The 20,650-nt window shown below is 38.8% G+C and overlaps 2 protein-coding genes across 9 annotated transcripts in view; one reads left to right on the top strand and one right to left on the bottom strand.

Annotated features, from left to right (window-relative positions):
• PARN (poly(A)-specific ribonuclease) overlaps positions 1-10,529 on the bottom strand; it is a 45,837-nt gene extending 35,308 nt beyond the window's left edge. Inside the window, exons 1-13 of one of the 3 annotated variants that reach the window (XM_053992199.1) lie at positions 10,464-10,529; positions 10,101-10,178; positions 9,148-9,227; positions 8,724-8,791; positions 8,548-8,629; positions 7,834-7,894; positions 7,016-7,181; positions 6,737-6,802; positions 5,952-5,990; positions 4,119-4,161; positions 3,409-3,489; positions 1,548-1,604; positions 615-692 (exon numbers count right to left, since the gene is read on the bottom strand). In XM_053992199.1, the coding sequence (XP_053848174.1) occupies positions 615-692; positions 1,548-1,604; positions 3,409-3,489; positions 4,119-4,161; positions 5,952-5,990; positions 6,737-6,802; positions 7,016-7,181; positions 7,834-7,894; positions 8,548-8,629; positions 8,724-8,791; positions 9,148-9,227; positions 10,101-10,178; positions 10,464-10,482 (918 nt within the window). In that variant the 5' untranslated portion in view covers positions 10,483-10,529. The remainder of the gene's footprint in view (positions 1-614; positions 693-1,547; positions 1,605-3,408; positions 3,490-4,118; positions 4,162-5,951; positions 5,991-6,736; positions 6,803-7,015; positions 7,182-7,833; positions 7,895-8,547; positions 8,630-8,723; positions 8,792-9,147; positions 9,228-10,100; positions 10,179-10,463) is intronic. The other 2 variants (XM_053992201.1, XM_053992200.1) reach the window with 2 other exon arrangements.
• A 77-nt stretch (positions 10,530-10,606) lies between these two features.
• On the top strand, positions 10,607-20,186 carry BFAR (bifunctional apoptosis regulator). Of its 6 annotated transcripts, none has more exons than XM_053992452.1 (8): positions 10,607-11,091; positions 14,438-14,715; positions 15,544-15,742; positions 16,081-16,250; positions 16,909-17,053; positions 17,310-17,480; positions 17,937-18,139; positions 19,016-20,186. In XM_053992452.1, exons 2-8 carry the CDS (start codon positions 14,450-14,452, stop codon positions 19,206-19,208), a joined length of 1,347 nt encoding a protein of 448 aa, XP_053848427.1. In that variant the 5' UTR covers positions 10,607-11,091; positions 14,438-14,449; the 3' UTR covers positions 19,209-20,186. The 6 variants fall into 6 exon arrangements, with proteins under 6 accessions (XP_053848427.1, XP_053848429.1, XP_053848428.1 ...); XM_053992454.1 differs by having other exon boundaries at positions 14,385-14,715; XM_053992453.1 differs by lacking the exon at positions 10,607-11,091 and adding an exon at positions 13,040-13,252.
• The last annotated feature ends 464 nt before the right edge of the window (positions 20,187-20,650 follow it).

Raw genomic sequence — 20,650 nt, 5'->3', positions numbered from 1 at the left:
ATCCTATGATCAAGTCTTTCCCCAAACACCCACAAGCCCTTTAAGACTGCCAGTAACAGTGTCATGTGAGCCATCCTTCCAATGAGACCTTTGGCTTCCTCAGACAATGTTTTTGGTGCCAACATACTCCTTAGTTTAACTGAACTGTCCAGTCAGGAACTGTTAGACAGCCCTGCTGCAGCCAAAGTGTGCTCCCTCCAATTATTCTGACATTATACTTCTTCACCTCAGTGAACATCATCCTGCTACAAAACTGCTCATCATTTTAGAAAGTGTTCTATATTCTTTAAAAACACACATTCCCATTTTGTAAACTACAATAACACGTCAGTCAGTTAAATATACCTGACATAAGCAAAAAACACAATTCTACCATCTGATTTGAACATTTTAAAAATGCAAAGGAGAACAATCCAACTAAACCTTCTACACAAATATTTATGACAATAAGGCAGTAGCCTAGAAGTACCAAACAGATTTTTTAAAAATACTTGTCTACACTTGTTCACAGGCTGACCAATTCTTCCATTCAGAAGAAAGTGTGGAGATAATACTAAAAGACAATTGCATTAAGGCATTTATTTCATCATCTGAACACTCAAAAGATTACTCACATCAGGTAGGGGGCAATAGAACTGATGTATGGTGTGCATAACATCCAGCAGCATGTTGTGCCCAATAACAAGCTTGCCCTGTGAAACAACATTAAATGTCTGTCACATTTCCAGTCCTGGCCATGGCAAAGGCCCATGGAAAACCCCTATCCCAGATGCCAGCCAAGGGCACATGGGAACAAGTACACATCAAACCTCCCCATTTGCTCTCTGCCTGCCCCACATACTCCTTCATTCTCTCGGAGCAGCCACTCCTTTTTCCTCTACTCCCACCCATTTATCACAGGCTTTCACAGCAGCTTCGTACGTGGAGAAGACGCACTAGAACAGCTACTTGCAACTTGGTTTCCAAATGTAATCTATTTAAGATTGACGTCAAGGCGTTTCTCAGTCCATTACCTTTCAATTTACTTATGCAACAACACACAATGTATTCCTTATGGTTATAACATACAATAGCTATTAAGGGCATGGTCTGGCTTCTCACCAGAAGGGTGCAGAACCTTTCATGACAGATGTTATACAAGCAACCTCCTTCAAAAAGTTCAAGCAGTTTTTTAAATGTTAACTTTGATTCATTTGACATGATAACAGCCCTTCTTTGACAGCCTTTAACTGCCAAGAAAAAAAAAGGAAAAAAAAACTCCACAATCTTTTCAGAACAGGGAAAAAAATCACCAAAGCTTATTTACATAAGAGCCCTAAGAAATTGCTATTCTTGACTCTTACAGGAAGATTCTTCACTCCATTCTTTAGTTTGAGCTTACTTAACCTACTACACTCAACCACTGTAAAACATGAAACAACATAAACTTAAAATGTCACTTTAACTTCTATTTCATCTTCTCCTCCAAAATGTAACAGCAAAAGAATCCTTTCTTTGAATTATTTTTTCTTACAAACAAAGGTAGGTTAAAAATCACACTAACTTACAGAATTAGCAATGGCATGAACAACTCTGGAAAATCCTACAGCATCATTCAATTCTTCCTGTAAGCAAAGATTCTTAGTGAGACATAAAAACAAATACTGCCACAACTGTACCTGCAAACTGCCAGATGCCCCCAGTTTGCCCCAAACTGTTTCTCAGATATAGCCAAGAACAGACCATGAAGGAAATGTCAATATTTCGAAGACACAAGAGGTTAAAGCAGGATGCCGCTCACAGAATTTCCATTTCATATGTAGCTCTAGTTCACTGTCAAGTAGGATGAGTCACAAGCTGCTGTCCTGGGATGCCCCTGGCCAGAAGCCAAGCAGCCCTTTGCTCACTCCCCTCACCCAAAATTCAAAGACAGACAATAAGATTTGAGGATAAGGATAATAAGAGCCCATCTCCTCCAGCTTCCTTGCTTTTGAGGGAGGGTGGGAGGGAAAGCCTTGACACTGTGCAAGTGCTGTTGAGCAGCAGACAAAACACATGGATGGTATCACTAGTGTTTTAGCCACAAAGCAAAGCACAGCAAAATACAGGCTGCTAGAAAGAAGGGTAACTTCACCCCAACCAGAGCAGTATCAACTGCAGTCCATTCATTGTCAGCACATGATCTCCAACAGTGCTCAGCAGCTGACATGCTGCAAACAGCTCAGAAGGTATTAAAATTAACCTACATATTTTCAGCTGTACTTTTGACATATATTGGTACATATACAACAGGTTGAATCCTGATAGTCACTCATATTAAATCAGGCCGTACTTTTATGCTAACAGAAATTGAGGAAGAAACATTCTTCATTATTTATATAAACAAAACCAAGGAGAAACATTAAAATTAAAATTACATTATGTAACACTGTAGTTGTATAAACTGACTTTTGATTAAATTGGGGGGTTCTGACTACAGCACAAACTGTTCTGTAACAGATTTTTCTTTTTCAGGTCTAGGGAAGCAATTTCTGCCTTGGGTTATCTGTCTTTATTCAACCAGAACTAAAATTCAATAAAAATATTCACTGTTCCTTTAATTCAGCTCTGAATGCTGTAGTTTGAGAAATAAAACCTCCACTAAAAAAACTTCAGAAAACCCTACTGTAGTAGTAAATAGCTCCTGACCTGCCTTCTGGAAAAAGAGATGTCACATTAGTTAATGTCCCTTTAGATATCTCTTTCCCTCTTAAAAGGCTTTCTGCATCGAAGTATTATCTGCTCCACCCAAACTGATTTTATCTTGATATATGAAAGCACAAACCACAAGAGTTTGATCAGGAACTCCCACAATTCAAGTCTTCTGACCTCCTAAAATTTGCATCACTCAGTAAGCAAAATACAAGTCTAATAAACAGTGAGAGTGTCTGAATACACCAGGTGTGACCAGGTTGTTACCACAGCAGTAGTGGACAGTGTGGCTCTACTGAGAAATGGCACATTCATTGTACAGGACACTAACTCAGATAACCACGAGCAAGCAAGCTTTGTAAGAGAAGGGGACACTGTGAATCCAAACCATGTAACAACTTGCTCAAGAATTTCTGCAAGAAACTATGTTTCTTCTGACTTGGCCACACTTCTGTGAGAGTGGAGATTCACATAAGGAGGTGGTCACTACTCCAGAATACTCATTCAGTATTCCACAAATTCTGATTTTTAAAAAGTTTTTAGAGTGCCTTGCAACTCTTTTTGCTCTGTTGCAAAGTCTAAGTTTGTGGTAGAATTTAGAAAATCAAATTCAGCCAGCCACAGCAAACCAAAGGGAAACAATACCGAACCTTATCCCACATTTTTGCATTGCTGAGTGATGTTGGAGATTCTCACACTTCCTCTCTCACATAAGCTAATGGAATTGAATTTATTTACCTGTTCTTTTGCTTGTTTCTGCTGCTCTCTTCTTTTTCGTTCCTCTTCATCTACCTTAGTAATAACAATATATCTCTCCTTCTATAACAAAAGATGTATAGTTTGAGGAATCACTCTGTAAATTTACAGAAACTTGTAGCAACCTTAGATCTGAACTTCTCATTGTAAAGAAAACTGTCATACCTCAGCAGCAGTTACCTGGCAACACAGCTGTTTCTATTGTGGGCACCACATTATCACCTACTCCCAGAAGCCTATTTTAGAAAGGTATATTTGCTTCATCCACTAAACCTCATTTTTCCTAAACCTGGTTTCTACTTCTCAAAAAATATTATCAACATTTCCTTGTAAATAGTTTGTTTCAAATACCTTTTGAAGCAGAGATCTATGCTGGGAAGTGAGGACACAGCACAAGATGCTGATTTTCCTCTAAGATCACAACCTGCTTTTCACTAATACTGAACACCACATCCACTGTATTTTAACATCTTTTAGTATCTGTTTAAAAAGTAATATTAAGCAACACAAATACATGCCCACACTCCATATGTTGGTCAGATAGAAACTAGTTTACTGTATTCAATTTAAAATGCTTTGAATTTGCATAAGAAAGCTCAAGTTCAATCTAAAAATCAGGAGAGATGGTGAAACTGAGAAACACAATTTCCTTTCAACAAACAAATGTTAGAGGCAGTTACAGGCCTAGTTACCTTATCTGACTCCAGAGTTTCCACGTGGATTCCTTTTGGATACCTACATCAAAACAAATGAAAAGTAAATATTAACAGCTATTCACTTGACATTTAGCATAGTGAAACCACAACAGTAATTTAATAATTTCATGTTTCATAATTTCTGTAAGTCTTAGGTGTAAAAGAATTACTACAAGTTTCTTTTTAATTTCAATAATGCAAAATTTGAAGCAATAGGCTAGTTTAATTGGCCTCCTCACATTACCTAGCAGAAATTGGCACTTACATAATTTCCCACACTATTGTTGTGGAACCTGTAATTTCTTATTTTGGTGATATTAAGTAAACATCATCTAGATATTTCATCACAATCTAGAATCTCTGCTTTCAAGAAATCCAAAACAAGAATGCTCTCATTTACTTTCAACCCCAAGACAGTTTCTTTAAAGACTGCATCTCTTTAATACATCACTTATTTGAGGACTCATTAACAACCCTGAACTTTCTGCTACCAGTAGATTTTAGTAGGAATTATTAACTCAAATGTCATCACCTCTGCAACAGGGTTGCATCACACCACTACAACCACATTTAATTTCCAAAATAACACCACACACAGAGCCATAGAGCATCACGCTGATAGCAAAGTAAGAGAATATTGCCTTTTCCTCCTTAACCAGTAGCAATTACTCTCATAATCTCATTATAATAAACTAACTACAACTCTGCAACCACTCCAGAACCATCAAGTTTCCTTACTCTCTAGCTACTCCTAAAATTAGTACTGGAGAGCACACTCCAAACACTGTTGTGTCCTTTCCACCCTGACTCCTCAGACAGTTTTGAGCCTCCATCTCACTTGCCAAGCATGCCACAAACCTTGGATGCATCAAAACACTAATGCACAAGAGAATACTTCAATAGGGAAAACGACCTGTGAAGAGGTCAGGACACAAGGGCAATCAATAACTTCATTCTTCTGCTTTAATTAGCCCCACTTGGCTTTCTCTCTCCAATCACACACAGCGTACACAGCTGTTCTCATTAAAAAAACACAACTCAAGAACACATTCTTCCATCCACTCAAAGAAGATGCAAGGATAAGTGTCAGACTTTAAGCATAAAACTACATGCTACAAGAAGCTATAGATATGTTTAAAAAATGACACCAAAAAATGGTTGAAAACACGTCTGCTTTTTTTCAGATTAGTTCTTGAGCTCACTTCTTGAGATTCCATTTTCTAGAGAGAAGCTTTATTTTATCTGCTTCCAGTGTAAGTAACAGAATGCCAGATTCAGTGCTGCAACACTGAATTAACTAAACATACAAAAAAAGACTTGCATATTTTTCACATCTTACCACTGCAGTCAGAACAGTGAAAATCTTATTCTAAAGCCTTGGAGTTTCTCCCAAGGCCTTAAGAGATCTATTTAGGCAATATACTAAGTTATCAGAAAGGCCTATGCTTGGCATTCAACAGAAAACTATAACCATACCAGTACCTACTATAGAACTGCTATTTTTTCAGGTAAAGCCCAAAATCTGTATAAGCACATGCACTTTCTGCTCACTAAAAACCTAGCACGCTGCATTTGTTACATAATTCTAGGCTGCACTGTTCTATTCAAAGATTTTACATAGGATAAAACAAATACTAAGCGTTAATATCTAAATTAATTATCACCAAAAAATTTAATGTAATTCATCTTCAAAACATTATAGAAGCCTTCTTTTAAAGGGAAAAATAAAGTCTAAATTAATCATTGCAAGGTTAAGTAGATACATCTTACCCAGATTTCTTATCAAAAGTACTAAAAATATACAGTAAGGCAGTATTACCAGTAACTTACTTCCAGCTCAAGGTCTGATAAATTAATTTCCTTTGAAATCTAAAACCAAAAGACAATCATGTTACTAATAATGCTTTTACAGTGTGTCTCCTAGGAATGATTTCCAGTTTAAGCTGACTCTACGTGTTCATTTGTAGAAAGATTTTAAAAGCAAGAGTCACTGCTAGCAGAACTGAAGGCTAGGAAGAGATTTACTGAATTCAGATGTTCAGCTGCCAAACTGTAATGGCACTTACACCATGCTTTAAAGTTACCCACATATCTTCTCATCAGAGTGTATTCATGATCACCCAATACAGATACAGTGATGGTACCTTATCCCCAGCTTCACCATGTTCTGCTATTTCTAAATTAATTTAAAAAAAAAAATTTACAACAATCATATTCTCCAAATACCTAGTTTCCAAAGCTAAATAGATTTTTCGGAAAGAAACCTACTAAAAACAGTCACACACTGCCAACTGTGAACAACCAATAGCACAATAGATTCAAAAAGTTTCTTTATAAAGTGCATCTCCAAGGCTTCTGGATCACTTCAGCAGTAACAAAAGGCAGCTCACACATACAAGATATTTCTTGGTTATACTTAAATATTTTGCCACTACAGTGAAGAAGTTACAGCTTAAAATAAAACACACGTATACATCACCACATTTTCTCAACATTCAAAAATTAGTCAAATGTAGATTCTGCTAGTTAACCCAAATATTCTTCTCTGTCACTCCCCTAATTCTACATGACCAACTAAAAAAAATATTAGAAGAAATGCAATTTCAGAAACTGACCCTGTACATGGCTCCAGTTCCAAACTTTCACTTTCTTCATTCTTTAGTAAGTCTTCTATCTGTTCCCTGGAAGAAACAGATTATTTGCTTCTATATCTACTGTTTTATTTTTTGGAAGTTTACAGCTCTCTCCAAAAGACAAGAAAATGCTTCATAACAAAAAAGAGCAGCATTTTACGAACAGTGAATTAATAGAAATGGCTTCAACATGTGAAGATATCACTACTGTTCACATTTTAGTTTTAACAACATCAGAGGATATTAAACAGTGTTACTTACACTACTTTCTCTACAAATTTTTTCTGATCTTCAGGAATTGTTACAGGGCACTTTGTGGAATTAGGAGAAATGTATGACAGAGATCCTGCACCATTGGCTTGAGAACGTTTTTCATCATACTGTTCCCTTAGCTGTCTCTCTTCTTCCTGATTTAAATATGGAATTCCTAACAAAAAAAAGTAAAAGCTCATCATAATTAGAGACTAATTAGGGATGCATAGGGATTCAAGCATTTGCCTCTGTTACACCCCTGCAGGCTGAAAGCAAACCTTTCCCTTTCAGTGATCTGCTGTAGATGTGTGTGTCTGTCCAGCCTCCCAGCACGTGCCAGGTGAGCTGGTACCACTGCACTACAGAGCCTCCTCTGCACAAAGCATGAGCCCCAGCACTGCAGAGCTGCAAGTCACAACCACAAAAGTACTGAGCACTGCTCTCCTTGCTCTGTGCATCACCAATAACAGACTGCAGCAGCCCCACTCACAGTGCACTGGGATCCCTTTCCTAGGCATTCCTACTGATGTATTACATAGCTCCACACCTCATTATTCTCTATTCACGCTTTGCCTCTGTACAAAAAAAAACCAACCAAGCTCTCATGTTAGTGGGAATTCTGCTCTGCTGAACTATGCAATGAATTCTTGGAAAGGGAGTTACCATCAGCACAGCAGTAGATTGGATAAGAATAATTCAAGAACTTCATTACATGTTAAGACAGTATCATGGATGGCAGCCTTTTTTCTTTTGCAGAAAACAATGAAAGGTGTCATCATAAATTTTGCAGACATTAAAAGAAATTGAAAACAATCCAAAAAACTCACCATTGCGAAAAACTTTATTAAAATCAAATCCTTGGTTTGCTAAAAAATCTATACTTGAACTCTGCAACAAGAGAAAAATGCTTTACAATTGGCAAAAGTAGCTGCGGCATCAAATAAGTTATTTTCACGCTTTTTAAGACATTATACAAAGTCCAAAGCCAAGAACAACCAAGTTTGTGACCCTAAAGAAACCACTGAGAGTTTAGGCTATGCTACTTTTCTGATTGATTTCAACTTCCAAAAGGTAGAACCACCATGAATATGGTAAGGGATAAAGATGAAAGAACAAACTATATGGAGAGAGGAAACTAAGGAAAACAAAATGTAGTTCAGGAGAACAAATCTGAGACCAGAAAAATGTTGGCAATAGCCTAGGAAGCAGTGAAAGCAAGATAAGCAGATGAGAATAAAGGATTAAAAAAGCAATGAAACTAGAAGTTCAATGAGAAAGGGGAAAAAATAGAATCATCTTGCCAAGTGTGGAACATTATCCCAAATTGCAGAAATCACACAATGTAATGCATAACAAGATTTAAAAACTGAAGTCAAGGATATTTTCTTAAAGCTCCCATTTTTGGGATTGTTCTTAAATGATGCTTATTTATTTTATAAGGAAAAGAACCCAACCCAGAAACTTACATTTTTCTACCTTTTAAGCTGAGGTTTGTTAAGGTATACCTTAACCAAATAAAATTAAACTGTTTTTCTACTAACCTGACAGACAAACTTGACATCAGGTGAATTTCTGTTAAAGGGTTTTGGGAAAATATAGAAATTAAATGACTTCATTATATACCTGTAGAAAAGATGAGTTACATGTCAATTCAGCTTATCAGTATTACTTTAAAAAATCCTCAATTAAGAAAACAAGAAATAAGAGAATAACATACTTTTCTTCTGTCTCATCATATTTAAAAGTGCAAAGGCCAAACTGAAAGAGCAAAAAATCCATGGAATGCTGGAAAGGAAAGGAAAATTTTGCATGAGAATAAAACATGCACACATTTAAAGATTACTAGGTTGCATCCACATATGATTTCTCTCCATTTCATAATTAAGTAAAGTGAATCTTCTTAACCAATGTTCGTTTCACTGGTAATTTTAAAGTAAACACACCAGAGTTCTTCTGCTAGTTTTTATCCCCATTTAATCATCTTACTATTGGCCCAAGATGACTTTAATATGCACTTCCATTCCACAAAGAGACAAGAACTGAGGGAAGTTCCATCTCTCTTTCCTTCTGTTGGTCACACAAACGAAATGCTGCACCAAGAGCAGCTTCAGATTTCATTTTAGTCTATGTAAACACTTTACCTTTTTAAGTTTCTGATACCTTTCTTCTGGAGTGTCAAAGCCATTTGTTAATGCACTAACTGAAGGCCCATCACTGATCCCTGAAAAAGGAGAGCATATTTTGCCTGGGGTAAGATTTTCAAAATTAACCACAGCAAACAAATGCAACACCTGGCAATTTGAGAAAAATGCTTTCATTTAATGTATGTATTACAATTATTTAATTTGAGAAAAATACTACTGCAATAAGCCACTCATTTTAATAGTGGTGTTCTAGAAGTAAAGCTCTTCTGCAAAAGCTGTGTCGTGCTGGCTCCTATTCAACATGTCAGTAGCAGGCCAAGACCTACCAGTACCCTAATGTAAATGGACTTTACAACACAATAAAACACACAGGAACAAAGGCAAACTAAAAATGGGAAGAGTATTGCCCAGAGATTTATTGAATAACTTAGTCACCTTAAGCAATATGCAACAACTGTACTTCCACAAACACCACATGTAACAAAACCTAGTCTCATCAGTGAACTGAAATGTGCATCTCAAAAGCCAAGTGCCTACTAAAGCATCTCTCTGCTGCACATACCCTCAGGGTTTCACAAGCACACGCGTTCTTAGTGCTGCCTTTCCCTGTCCAAACACTTGCAGGATCGCCCTCACTTATCCCAGTCCATTGCTTTCATGGCACATATAACACCTTCTGTTTTTTTTACCTTGAGTTGCAACAACTATCAGTTGTCATGTTGAAAGATTACTGTGGGAGCACAAGCAGCATAAGCATGGCACGTATCTATGACCAAAGCTTTGCTATCACACATGTAACAAGTTGTTTAATAACTTTGTGGAAGCCTCAGCTTTAGCTTTTTCAAGCCAACTCTGAGATACATCACAGGAACGAACTCGGGCACCGAGGTCAAACCACCCCCCCCAGAGACTGCCAACAGTTCACAATGACAAAAGAGGTGCAACTGTACCTGAAAACTCTCCATCGATGGCCAGGAAGTCCGACTCTTCAATGGCTTCATACACTTTATTTAGGTTATCCTTAAAGTCTGCGGGTAAAGGGTTAAAACACACTTCAGACTACAAACGACATCCTTCAGCAGCCCGGCGCCCCTCGGGCGGGCAGGGCCTGCCCGCCGCCCCCTCAGCCTCGGGGCCGCGCCTCCCCGCTCAGGACTGCGCCTCGTGGGTGAGCGGGGGAATGGGGACCCCTTCGCCATGAAGGAGAGGCTGAGGCCGGAACGGCCGCCAGCCCAGGGCCGGGACGCCGGGACACCGAGACAGCTTAGCGCCAGCGGCGCAGAGCTCAGAACGCAGGGTGGGTGGTCACTCACTGCTCCTGATCACCTCCATCCCGCGCCCCCGCCCGCCGAGCTCGGCCCGGCACCGCCCGGCACCGCCCGCCGCCGCCGCCGAGCGCTTCCGGGGCCGCCCCGCGCGCCGCACGTGAGCGCGCACGTGAGCGCGGGGCCGCCGCCATTTCCTACCGGGGCGGAGCCCTCAGGGCCGCACCGCCCTGTCCGCCCGCGGGCTCGGCGCCGCCGGCTTTGAACGGTGCCTTCAGCAGCCTGCCGTGTGCTCTGAGCGGGCCGCAGGACCCAAGTGGTGCACAGGGCTGCCGGGAGGAAGGAAGTCTTACACCAGCCGCGGTTCTCTGGGGTGTGGTGAAATGTCATGGATGTGGACTTCGCCCTGAAAGCCAGAAATACGTAACTAGCAGCAGCAAGGAAGAAGGCATGGGACTCTTCCTAGGAGACACCGGGAGGATGGTGGAGAACTGCTAGCGACGATGCCTTAAGGATGATAATTCTAGGGAAAGTGGAGGTCTTGCCGTATTACAGAAGGAGCGTCTTCCTGTTAGGAGCGACATTTTGACACCCCGCTGTAGAAGAGCAGCGCTCAGCGCGCAGCAGGATGGGCCCGCAGCAGCGCTGTGCCAGGCAGAGCTGCCCCGGAGAGAAGGTGCTGCACAGGGCGGGAGCTGTGGGCACGGGCGGCAGAAAGTTCAGAGCTTGTGCTGCAGGGCTGGAATTCACAGGGCTCATAAAGTATCTTTTCCCGAATTCCAGCAGAATGAAAACAGATGGAAAATTGTCCACAAATTGTTGGGCGTAATTTCTGCATACAGAAAGGGATAAATAATTATGCAGGATGTAGTGGAGAGAGCTTTTAAAGATTCTTCAATATTAAGCTTTGCCTTTTTAGTATAAGCAATTTATTCAACAGACATTCCCAGCAAATCATCTAGTATGATTAAATGGCTCCCAGTGAGATGTTAGTTAAAATGGCAGAGATGTTTTTATTTTGCAGTAAATTGGCTGAAGCCTAAAATTTTCATGTTACTCCTCAGTTTTTTAAGACGCATTTCTGCACTTTCTAGTTAAAGTGCTCATGACACTTAACAGTGGTTCATGGCTGTTTTAGAAGCCTGACATTTTCCCACAAGTAGCTGACAATCTGGGAACTCTTTGCTTCCCTCACCCACAAAATAAACTGCAAGTCAAACAGTAAGGTACTGTAATTAAGTACTTCAATAGGAATTGAAGTACTATGTCTTACAGATTAGACATTTTTTACTACAACATTTATGGTTATGTAAGCAGAAGGTGCACCTAAAAAGTGGGAGAGGGCAATACAAACAGTTAGTTTGAGATTCCATTGCTTTTTGTATGTCAAAGGTTTTATAAACTGGAACAGAAAGGCCATGTTTTCACATCATTCAAGTCTGCTGCACAGACTATCAAACATTTGTATGCTCTTTCACTTTACTGAACGTTGAATGTGAAACTAAGTGAAAAGACAAGTAGTAAAAAACTATATTCTAGAAGAAGTATTCTGGGCCACATTTTCACCTTGCATACCAAGGTAGATCTAGATGCACTTCCTCAGATCTAGAAAAGGTTGAATTCTTTCATGCTAGAGTAGTTTAAAGATCTGCTGATTGGTTCTCTGGGAAAAAACTGGATAATGTGAGAGAGAAAACAATGAGAGACTATTTTCTTTCTTGAAATAGGCTGGAATAATTAACTGGAATGTCATTTGAAGTGGACTTGTAGTTTGAAGTATTAAACTGAAACAAAATCTTAAAATGTTACTGTGTTGAACAGTTGAAAAAATACATCTCAGAGGTACACTTTAAAAATTCACAATATCAATTTCTGGGAATTATCAAATTCACAGTATCAATGATCTGGGATCATTGAGTCCCATCTGTGGCACTCAGTGCTGTGTCCAGTCCTTAAACGCCTCCAGGGACAGTGATTCCACCACCTCCCTGTGCAGCCCATTCCAGTGTCTGATCACCCTTTCCTAATGCCCAACCTAAACCTGCCCGGGTGCAGAGTAAAGCTTAAGTCCTGTCACTTATTCCCTGGGAGAAGAGGCCCATCCCCACCAGGCTACAGCTTCCTGTCAGGGTGTTGTAGAGAGTGAATCAAATACTTCTGGACTAGTCAAAAAGAATTTCAGTAAGGGAACAGAGACTGGTAGAAGCAATTGTGCGTGTGTGGAGAGATAGACTCTTATGTGGTAAGAATAGTCTCTGTGCAGATACATTAGCACTGCAATCAAACTAGCACCTGAAAATCTTACTTACTTCTAAGAGTACACCTCGAATATTTACTGTAAAATCAACCTTGAATAGTTTCTGCGAAGGAAGGCTATCTGGCTGCGTATTGTACAGTAAGCAAGCGTACCTCAGTTCTCACGAATATAGAAGTGTGTGCGTTCCCAGAAATGGGAGTGTAGCAGTGCTCGTGTCCGGTGATTTTAAACGCTTGAAACAAAAAGGCGAGCGGCTGCGGTGCTGGCCAGCGACTGCGCTGGGGGAGGAGCTGCGCTGCCGCCGTGCTCGCGGGGCGGAAGCGGCGGGGCGGGCCCGGCCCCTCCTCGGCCCGGGGCTGCAGCCGGGGCGCCGCGGGGCCCGAGCGTGCTGCAGGGCATCGGCCCGCGGCCGGCCCGCTCCGGCAGTGCTGTGCCGCAGGAAGCTGGAGCTGGGAAGAGACAGGAGAGGAGCTAGGAATCATCCTGCTGCTGGCTCTTACTTGGTGCAGGAGCTGGGAAGAGACAGGAGAGGAGCTAGGAATCATCCTGCTGCTGGCTCTTACTTGGTGCTGACTGAGCGGTGAAATATTTTTCCTGTATTTTTCACAGAAATCTTCATGTCTCTGGCTTTCAGGAAAACTAGAAGAATGTTTTTAGGTGCAAAATCTTGTCTATATTTTTCCTCTTACAAGTACTGTTTCGCGTTTTAGAAAGCCAACAGTCTGTGCTTTGCCATGGAAATACAGGTTAGGAAGTTTAAGGGTTCTAATTTCATTATCGGTTTCTGTTTTTGAACTTGTGCTTTTTTTCATCATTTCTGTTCTTCATCTGCTTGTGTGCTTACCTCTTCGTGCTTGAGCTGGATGGCAAGTTGGTAAGTTAGTAAGCAGGAGCCACAAGGTGGATAGTGTAATCATATTTTGGTTTGGTAGTGTCTGAGGAGAAAATTTCTAGTTCTTGGTATCTTCTAACATAGCATGAGTGAATGATCTGGATCGGTGTTTTTCTTAAGAAACTATATACTCCTGTCTAAGAGAATGGAGTAGGAACATCAAGCAAATATATTTTTTGTAAGGTTGTAAGCCATTTTAAACTCTTATCTGTGTATTTTCTGTAATACTAACAAAGTACAAGTAAAGTTAATGTGGAGTTTAGACCTTTGCTGAGAAGGTGTGCAGATCAATCCCTTATGATTCTGAAGCATATGACTTGGTGGATCAAACTTTTATTTTTTTTTTAACATTCCCCAGCAATGTCTAGCATTGACCTCTGTTAGTAATGTTTTAGTCCATATGGTTGGAAAGAAGAGGGATGAAGTAAATTTGATCATTATGTTATACTGGTATTTTATTTTTGTATGCTCTGATGATACTTTTTAATTATATTTTCTTTGACTGGTTTCTTTTACTAATACCTTGATTAAAGCTACTGTCAGAAGTCATGTGAATCATAGAGAATTATTTTGTTTCACTTTCATGTGTTTTATAACACAGGAAAAGAAAGCATAGGGAGATTGAGCCTAGCTGTTTACTAGAATCTGGTTTTGATTGTAGTTGGCGATGAATATATTGTTGAAATAGTAGATCATGTTTCATTTTGGGGAGGGCTGAGTTACTTAAAAAATTTAAAACCATCCATGTCAAAAGCCGTGCAATGATAAATCACATTGCTTACAATTCTAAACTTCTAGCTGTTTTCATGTTGCTTTGCAGAAGTAGTGCCTTATCTGGTTTGAAGATCTAAGAGAGCTTTTGGTTTGTTTAAGGCATAAAGGAAAATGGAAGAAGGTGAGACTTTACGAGGGGAAACAAAGAGGGCAGAGGTTGAAGCGTGTTCTACTCCTGGCCTGGGTCGGCAGATATCAGTCAGTGAATTCCTCTGCCACTGCTGCTACGACGTTCTGATCAATCCCACCACCCTGAACTGTGGGCACAGCTTCTGTAGGCACTGCTTGGCCTTGTGGTGGGTATCGTCCAAGAAGAATGAATGCCCTGAATGCAGAGAAAAATGGGAAGGATTCCCCAAAGTCAACATCCTCCTCAGGTGAGTGAACTATTTTGTGAATGTCTTTTTTACATAAATGTAAACACAGAAATTAGCTGTCTGGTTTCTTGAGTTTGCTGCAGATATTCTTAGATAATTGGTAATCTGAACTGTCACAAAGAAATTTAAATCCCAAAGACTTTCAGCTTGTGCACTTGTCATGAACTGTTCAAGCACATGGAATTAAGGATGGGTTAGTTGGTTTTGTTTTGAGGGAAGAGGTTTGTTTAGGGGGAGGGCTTTCCCCCCTTTCTACATTTTTTGGGAGATGGCAGGCAGGATCCTCAGTCTTCTAATATAGCTAGTTGTTTTCTAATAATTCTAAGTTTGATTGATCTTGGATAACTGTGTAGTAATTTCTGTAATAGGAATTATTTATTGGAAGAAGTGTGATCATATTGCAGAACAAAGCTAAAAAAACATCTACTTGGTGTCTTGAATTACAGGTTGTTTTGTTAATAATACTTTATCTGGGGTTAATAATGTTTAAATAAATAGATGGTAGGATTGATGGTAGATTTTTATGTTATCTTTTGTTTAGCATTTTTTAATAATTGAGGCTTGCCAGTGGCACACAGAATTCTAATTTTATATAAGAAATAACTTGGTAGTTATGTGGTATTTTAGCTTTAGAAGCTAAGGAAAATGTTGTTTGGCAGTGATTGATAAAATCCTAAGTTTACTAAGCTTTAATAACTATTTTTTTTCTTGTTTTTAAAGATCACAGTCTTTAGTAAAGGCTGGAAAACAAAAATCCAAAAATTACTCCCTTTTCTGAATATTAAGCCTCAGTGGTTTCAGTACAATGACAAATATTTTTCCTCTTAGGGATGTTATTGAAAAGCTGTTTTCTGATGCCATTGAACAAAGAAAAGAAGATATTCAACAGAACAGTGATGTAGCACGCAGCTTAGCAACTTTCCAAAAGCATGGGAATGACCAGATGCCTACAGTTCCAAACACAGGAAGAATTAATCCTCGAGGAGGGTTTTTCTCAGGTGTTCTGACCGCTTTAACTTGTGTAGCAGTAAGTTTCATCTGGTTGGTTTTCTCTATTTGCTTCCTTAAGCATGCAATAAATATTCTTAAATGTACATGCACAGAAAAAACATTGTCAGCACAGAAGAGACTCCAGCTGGGCAGAGTAAGTAAAGTGGCCTTCAGAGCTGTCTGTCAGGAACTACAACTGCAGTGTACAGCAAATGGAAGTTATTGGGTAAAACTTCAAAACTCTTTCTTAAAACCTGAATGTTCTAGACTTCCATGAAATGGAAGACTCTACGTGTCAAGCCTCTTATCATGTGTTTGTTTATATCATTCATGTATTTGCTTTGCAAGTAAAGGATCTTTGTAATCTACCTGTAGGTAGTTCTACTTGGCTATCACTGGAGTAGCAGAGAATTTGAAGATGATCTTCTTGTCCACAAGCCTGTCGCCAAGTGGACTGCTGAGGAAGTGATACTCTGGCTGGAGCAGCTGGGCCCATGGACTTCACATTACAAAGAAAATTTTTTACTGGAGAAAGTAAATGGAAGGTGAGAGGCCTGGTGGTCTATTATGTGATTGGACTACTGACAGATTCATTAGGGATGGCTTATTGTGAAATGACCATACTGTGTTACATAGATTGTGGGAATATTCTGTTGATGTGTCAGAATAAATTTTTATCAGAATAAATTTTTATCAGAATAAATTTTAAGTTTTACCAATTTTAAGTTATACCAATTGCTGTTGAAAACTTTTAATAGTAGATACTTAGTAAGCTACCTGAACATTTCTGAGAACATTTTAAAATACTGACAATGCAGACTGAAATGATACCAAGAGTAAAATTCTACTGATGTATTATCCACCCCTTGCACCTTTCCTTTCTTGTGGAAATATGCATGTGCTATATGCATATGTATTCCACCCAAGAGCCATGCTGAAAGCAGGCAAGAGGAAAGTGGAAAAGAAGGAAATTTAAAACCCAGGCTTTGAGATGCAGTTGGCATAGAGCACTTGATATGCAATGTAATGATGATCTTTTAAAGTCCCAAAGTTTGCCAACCCAAAGTATTCTCTGATTCTTTAACCCAAAAGGTGCTACCTTCTATCAGTATCTTACTGTTTCAGTATGCAATTGTGTATTTGTTAGTCATCTACTTTGGTGAATAGGTACTGTTTACCTTCTTAATTCTTCTGCTTTTGTAGACTGCTCCTAACACTGACTGAAGAGGATTTCACCAAAGAGCCTTACAGTATAGAGAACAGTAACCATAGGAGAGCTATTATGGCAGAACTGGAATGTGTGAAAACTTTAGGTGTTAAACCACCACAGAACCTTTGGGAATACAAGGTAGATTTTATATAAACTGTGTCATGTCATGTATATTAATTATTTTTAAAATAATACATTTAAAAGAAGATTCTCTTAAAACCAGGAGGGGTGTTAAAGTAGTGGAATTACCTGTGTAAAAACTGCTCAGTTTAATGACCTGTTGTATTTGAAAAACAACCCTTTGAAAAATGATTGTCAGAAAATCTAAGAACTGGCATGTCCCTTTCATTTTATTTTTTTACTGATTGAAACTTAAAAATTTGATACCTTTTAGGCCGTAAACCCAGGAAAATCACTCTTTCTTTTGTATGCATTGAAGAGTTCTCCAAGACTCAGTATGTTATACCTATATTTGTTTGATTATGCAGAAGCTTTCCTACCTTTCATCCACACAATTTGTCCTATGCAAGAAGACAAGTATGAAGATACTGTCACAAAACTGCTTGTAAGTATTCAAAACATTAAATATGCTACTTGCTTTAGTTATAAGCATTTTAAGACTAGCAGGATAAAAACACATAATGTAATTATTCATCATTTCACCTCTTTACACTATGACTTTAAAAACAACAGACCTACAGAGTAAGTGGTTCTTTGATTTTATTGTATGCAATCACTAGTGTTGCAACCATTACCTTTAATAGGATTGATTTTAGGCTTTTAAGACTTTAAATGTGTGAAACTGATTCTTCTGAAGTTCACATGACTACAGAAAGTGACGTTCTAATCTAATGGAAATTACTGCATTACAGTATCACTTACTAGCAAGTATAATAAAGATAAATTACTGCTTTCAGTGTATAAAACCCTCAGCTTTTCAACAAAAGACTAGTGGAAATAAGCCAGTATTAAGTAAGTTTAATATAAAATTGATTAACAGTCTCTTTATCCTAATTTACAGGACCTTAAAGATCCTTCTTGGAGGCAATGGAGAGAATTCACTGTAAAGTATTTATTTTTGCCATACCAGCTGATAGCTGAATTTGCTTGGGATTGGCTAGATGTGCATTACTGGACATCAAGATTTATAATTGTAAATGCCATGTTGCTCTCTGTTCTGGAATTATTCTCCTTTTGGAGGCTGTGGTCAAGAAGAGAATTGAAGTAAGTCTTTAAAAGCTTGTGGAAGAGGGTAGGAAGTACACGGCCTTTTAAAGAGAAAGTAACAGCCTTAGAATTTCACAGTTGCTCACTGAAATGAGTGTCTAACCCAAACTCTGAGGTTAATAAAAACACGTGAATCTGCATTCCCACATATGCTACTGCTTGCTTTTGAATGCCTTTATTTCTGTGCATGCTTCCAAGGGTTTCTTAGAGGTGGTTTTACTTATCAGATGTAGCAAGTGTGGAAAGAGCAACAAGCATGTTCTTAACCACTGGGAGATATCAAACCTTACCTTGAGAACTGCCTCTTATGGTGCCTGGTATTAGCTGTCAGTTGAGAACTAAATACTTCAGAATTTAGTCATGATACAGTGTAGTTATTATGGGATGAGTCCTCGGAATCATAAATAAGTTCAGTTATACTGATACTAGTTTGGATAATTTATCAGAATTTCTGTTTTCTGTTACTACCTCTTAATTCAAGCCTATTAACACTCACAGTTGGTGTGATCTTTGGAAATGGTATGGGAGAAATTCTTGTTTTGGTGTGTACTGGGTTTTCCCTTTGCCAGCCGATAGAAGGCAGAATGAGCCCAGATCAGCCCAGGGAGCATGGGACAGCCTGAGGCAGAGCTGTGATGTAGCACTGGAACCTGCTGGGCTTCCGGGTCTGAGTGCACTGACAGAGTACTTCCTCTTTAAATCTGCTACTACTGGGTTTTAGGAAAGTTTTTCCTGGAGTGCAAAATGGTGTTTTTACAGGTACCTGAATAAGAACTAAGTAATTCAAAGCTCTAGCACCTATTAGGTTTTCTTAGAGCTGGGTAAAAACAAACCAGAAAGTTCCTCTAAACCTTTCCATTTCCTTTTTCACAGGACTGTTCCTCACAGAATGTGGAGACATTTCTGGAAAGTCTCAACCCAGGGACTTTTTGTTGCCATTTTTTGGCCTTTTATTCCTCAGTTTGTCTGCAATTGTTTGTTTTACTGGGCCTTGTATTTTAACCCAATTATAAACATTGATCTTGTAGTTACAGAGATAAGGCGTCTGGAGACACAAGTGCAGTGATTGGCATTAAGCTGTTTAGCTTCTGAAAATGGACATTTTGAATAAATTTTGCTTTTCTTCTTTATGTATGTGGCAGTGAAAATGGTGGATTATGTTAATTTAAACATATGGAAAAGCTTTAAGGTAAGTTTCTCTTAAACCAGCTGATTCCAAATTGAAGGATGAAGGAAAAAGGAATTTGCTGTTGGGAGAAAAAAGCAAATTCCTGTATAGCCATGTAAAACTCATACAGTCATCTCACCCTATCTGTATCAGATAAATTTCTTTATTCTGTCCTGAGCATTCTGTGTATTTTCAAGCCTGCCTTAAAGTCAGTGTCTTCTGCACTGTGATTTCTTTCCTTTTCTTTTCAAACTTAGCATTTCATACCGGCATTGTATTCCTCAACTTCAGTTTGCCAAAGGAATGCCCTTCCTGGATAGGCTTGATGTTGAAAGAACTTCATTTATTTCAGTCTTCTTTACATGTAGCATTGTGACTGCCATATACACAGTCTCACAGTAGAGTTTGTTGCAAAATTCCGGCAGTTGAAGGAGGAAAGACTACTTGAATTTTTTTGTGTCTTGGAAAATGTGATAATTGCCATGGAAATTTTTTATTCAGCTCAGACTTCATCAATAGTTCCTTTCATTCTCTCTTCTTGAATTCTGTTGCTAATTCTTAAATTCTTAAATATCTCTTAAAAATAATTATTTTGGAAAAGTGACCTGACACTGTAATTACTTATGGCAATATAATGTGTGTATCTATGTCTGTGAGCAAATATTGACTGGAAAGTTATTTGTGTAAGCAGGATTGACATTTGTTAATATATGTTCCTTTGACTGAATCAAAAGGTAAGATTTTTTCCAAGAACTTTGTCCCCTTGCAGTCTGTGTTGGTTTGTTGTTTTGATTATTTCATTTGTGTCAGTAATGTTAACTAAATTTGCCTATGAATATTTTTCACAATTAAAGATGTCTCTTGAAATCTTCACTATTCCTATAGATAATTTGGGTTTTGATTTTTGTTTGGGTTTTGATTTTTTTTTTTTTTTTAATATTGAAGTACATGTCATTAGCTTTGACTTGTGCAAACCTGCTCTTTAGCCCTGCATCTTTGAGTAAGTTGATGTGGGTGAAAGTAGACATAAAACACTCCTGGCTCTACAACTGTTAAAATCTGCAGGTACAAAAAAAGTGTATTATTCATCAGTTCAGGGTACTGATTTCTCTTCCCAAAGGGTTAAAAATATCTGTGAAGTGACCCTAGCTAAAACTAGCTTTACATCCTGATGAGGTTTATATACTTCTGAGTTTCATAAATGCTGTGCAGGATCAAACACTTGTGAGAAAGCCAGTTGGTCCCAACAACTTCTACATTTTTTCATGTTTCTGTTTTGGTGATGGTTTGCATTTGCATTTTTAAATCTGGCTCTAAAGTTCTAAGGGTAGCATTTTCTC

Source organism: Vidua macroura, chromosome 16, assembly GCF_024509145.1.
Source record: "Vidua macroura isolate BioBank_ID:100142 chromosome 16, ASM2450914v1, whole genome shotgun sequence".
Taxonomy (NCBI): domain Eukaryota; kingdom Metazoa; phylum Chordata; class Aves; order Passeriformes; family Viduidae; genus Vidua; species Vidua macroura.
The sequence above is the reverse complement of the archived record's forward strand: the minus strand, read 5'-3'. Positions and strand labels throughout refer to the sequence as shown.

What these genes read in the sequence shown, in the direction of transcription:
- BFAR (XM_053992452.1), top strand. Translation starts at nt 14,450, where the DNA reads ATGGAAGAAGGTGAGACTTTACGAGGGGAAACAAAGAGGGCAGAGGTT. An exon ending in AAAGTCAACATCCTCCTCAG is followed by an intron (nt 14,716 to 15,543) that starts GTGAGTGAACTA and finishes TTTTCCTCTTAG; the next exon opens with GGATGTTATTGAAAAGCTGT. An exon ending in CTGGAGAAAGTAAATGGAAG is followed by an intron (nt 16,251 to 16,908) that starts GTGAGAGGCCTG and finishes CTGCTTTTGTAG; the next exon opens with ACTGCTCCTAACACTGACTG.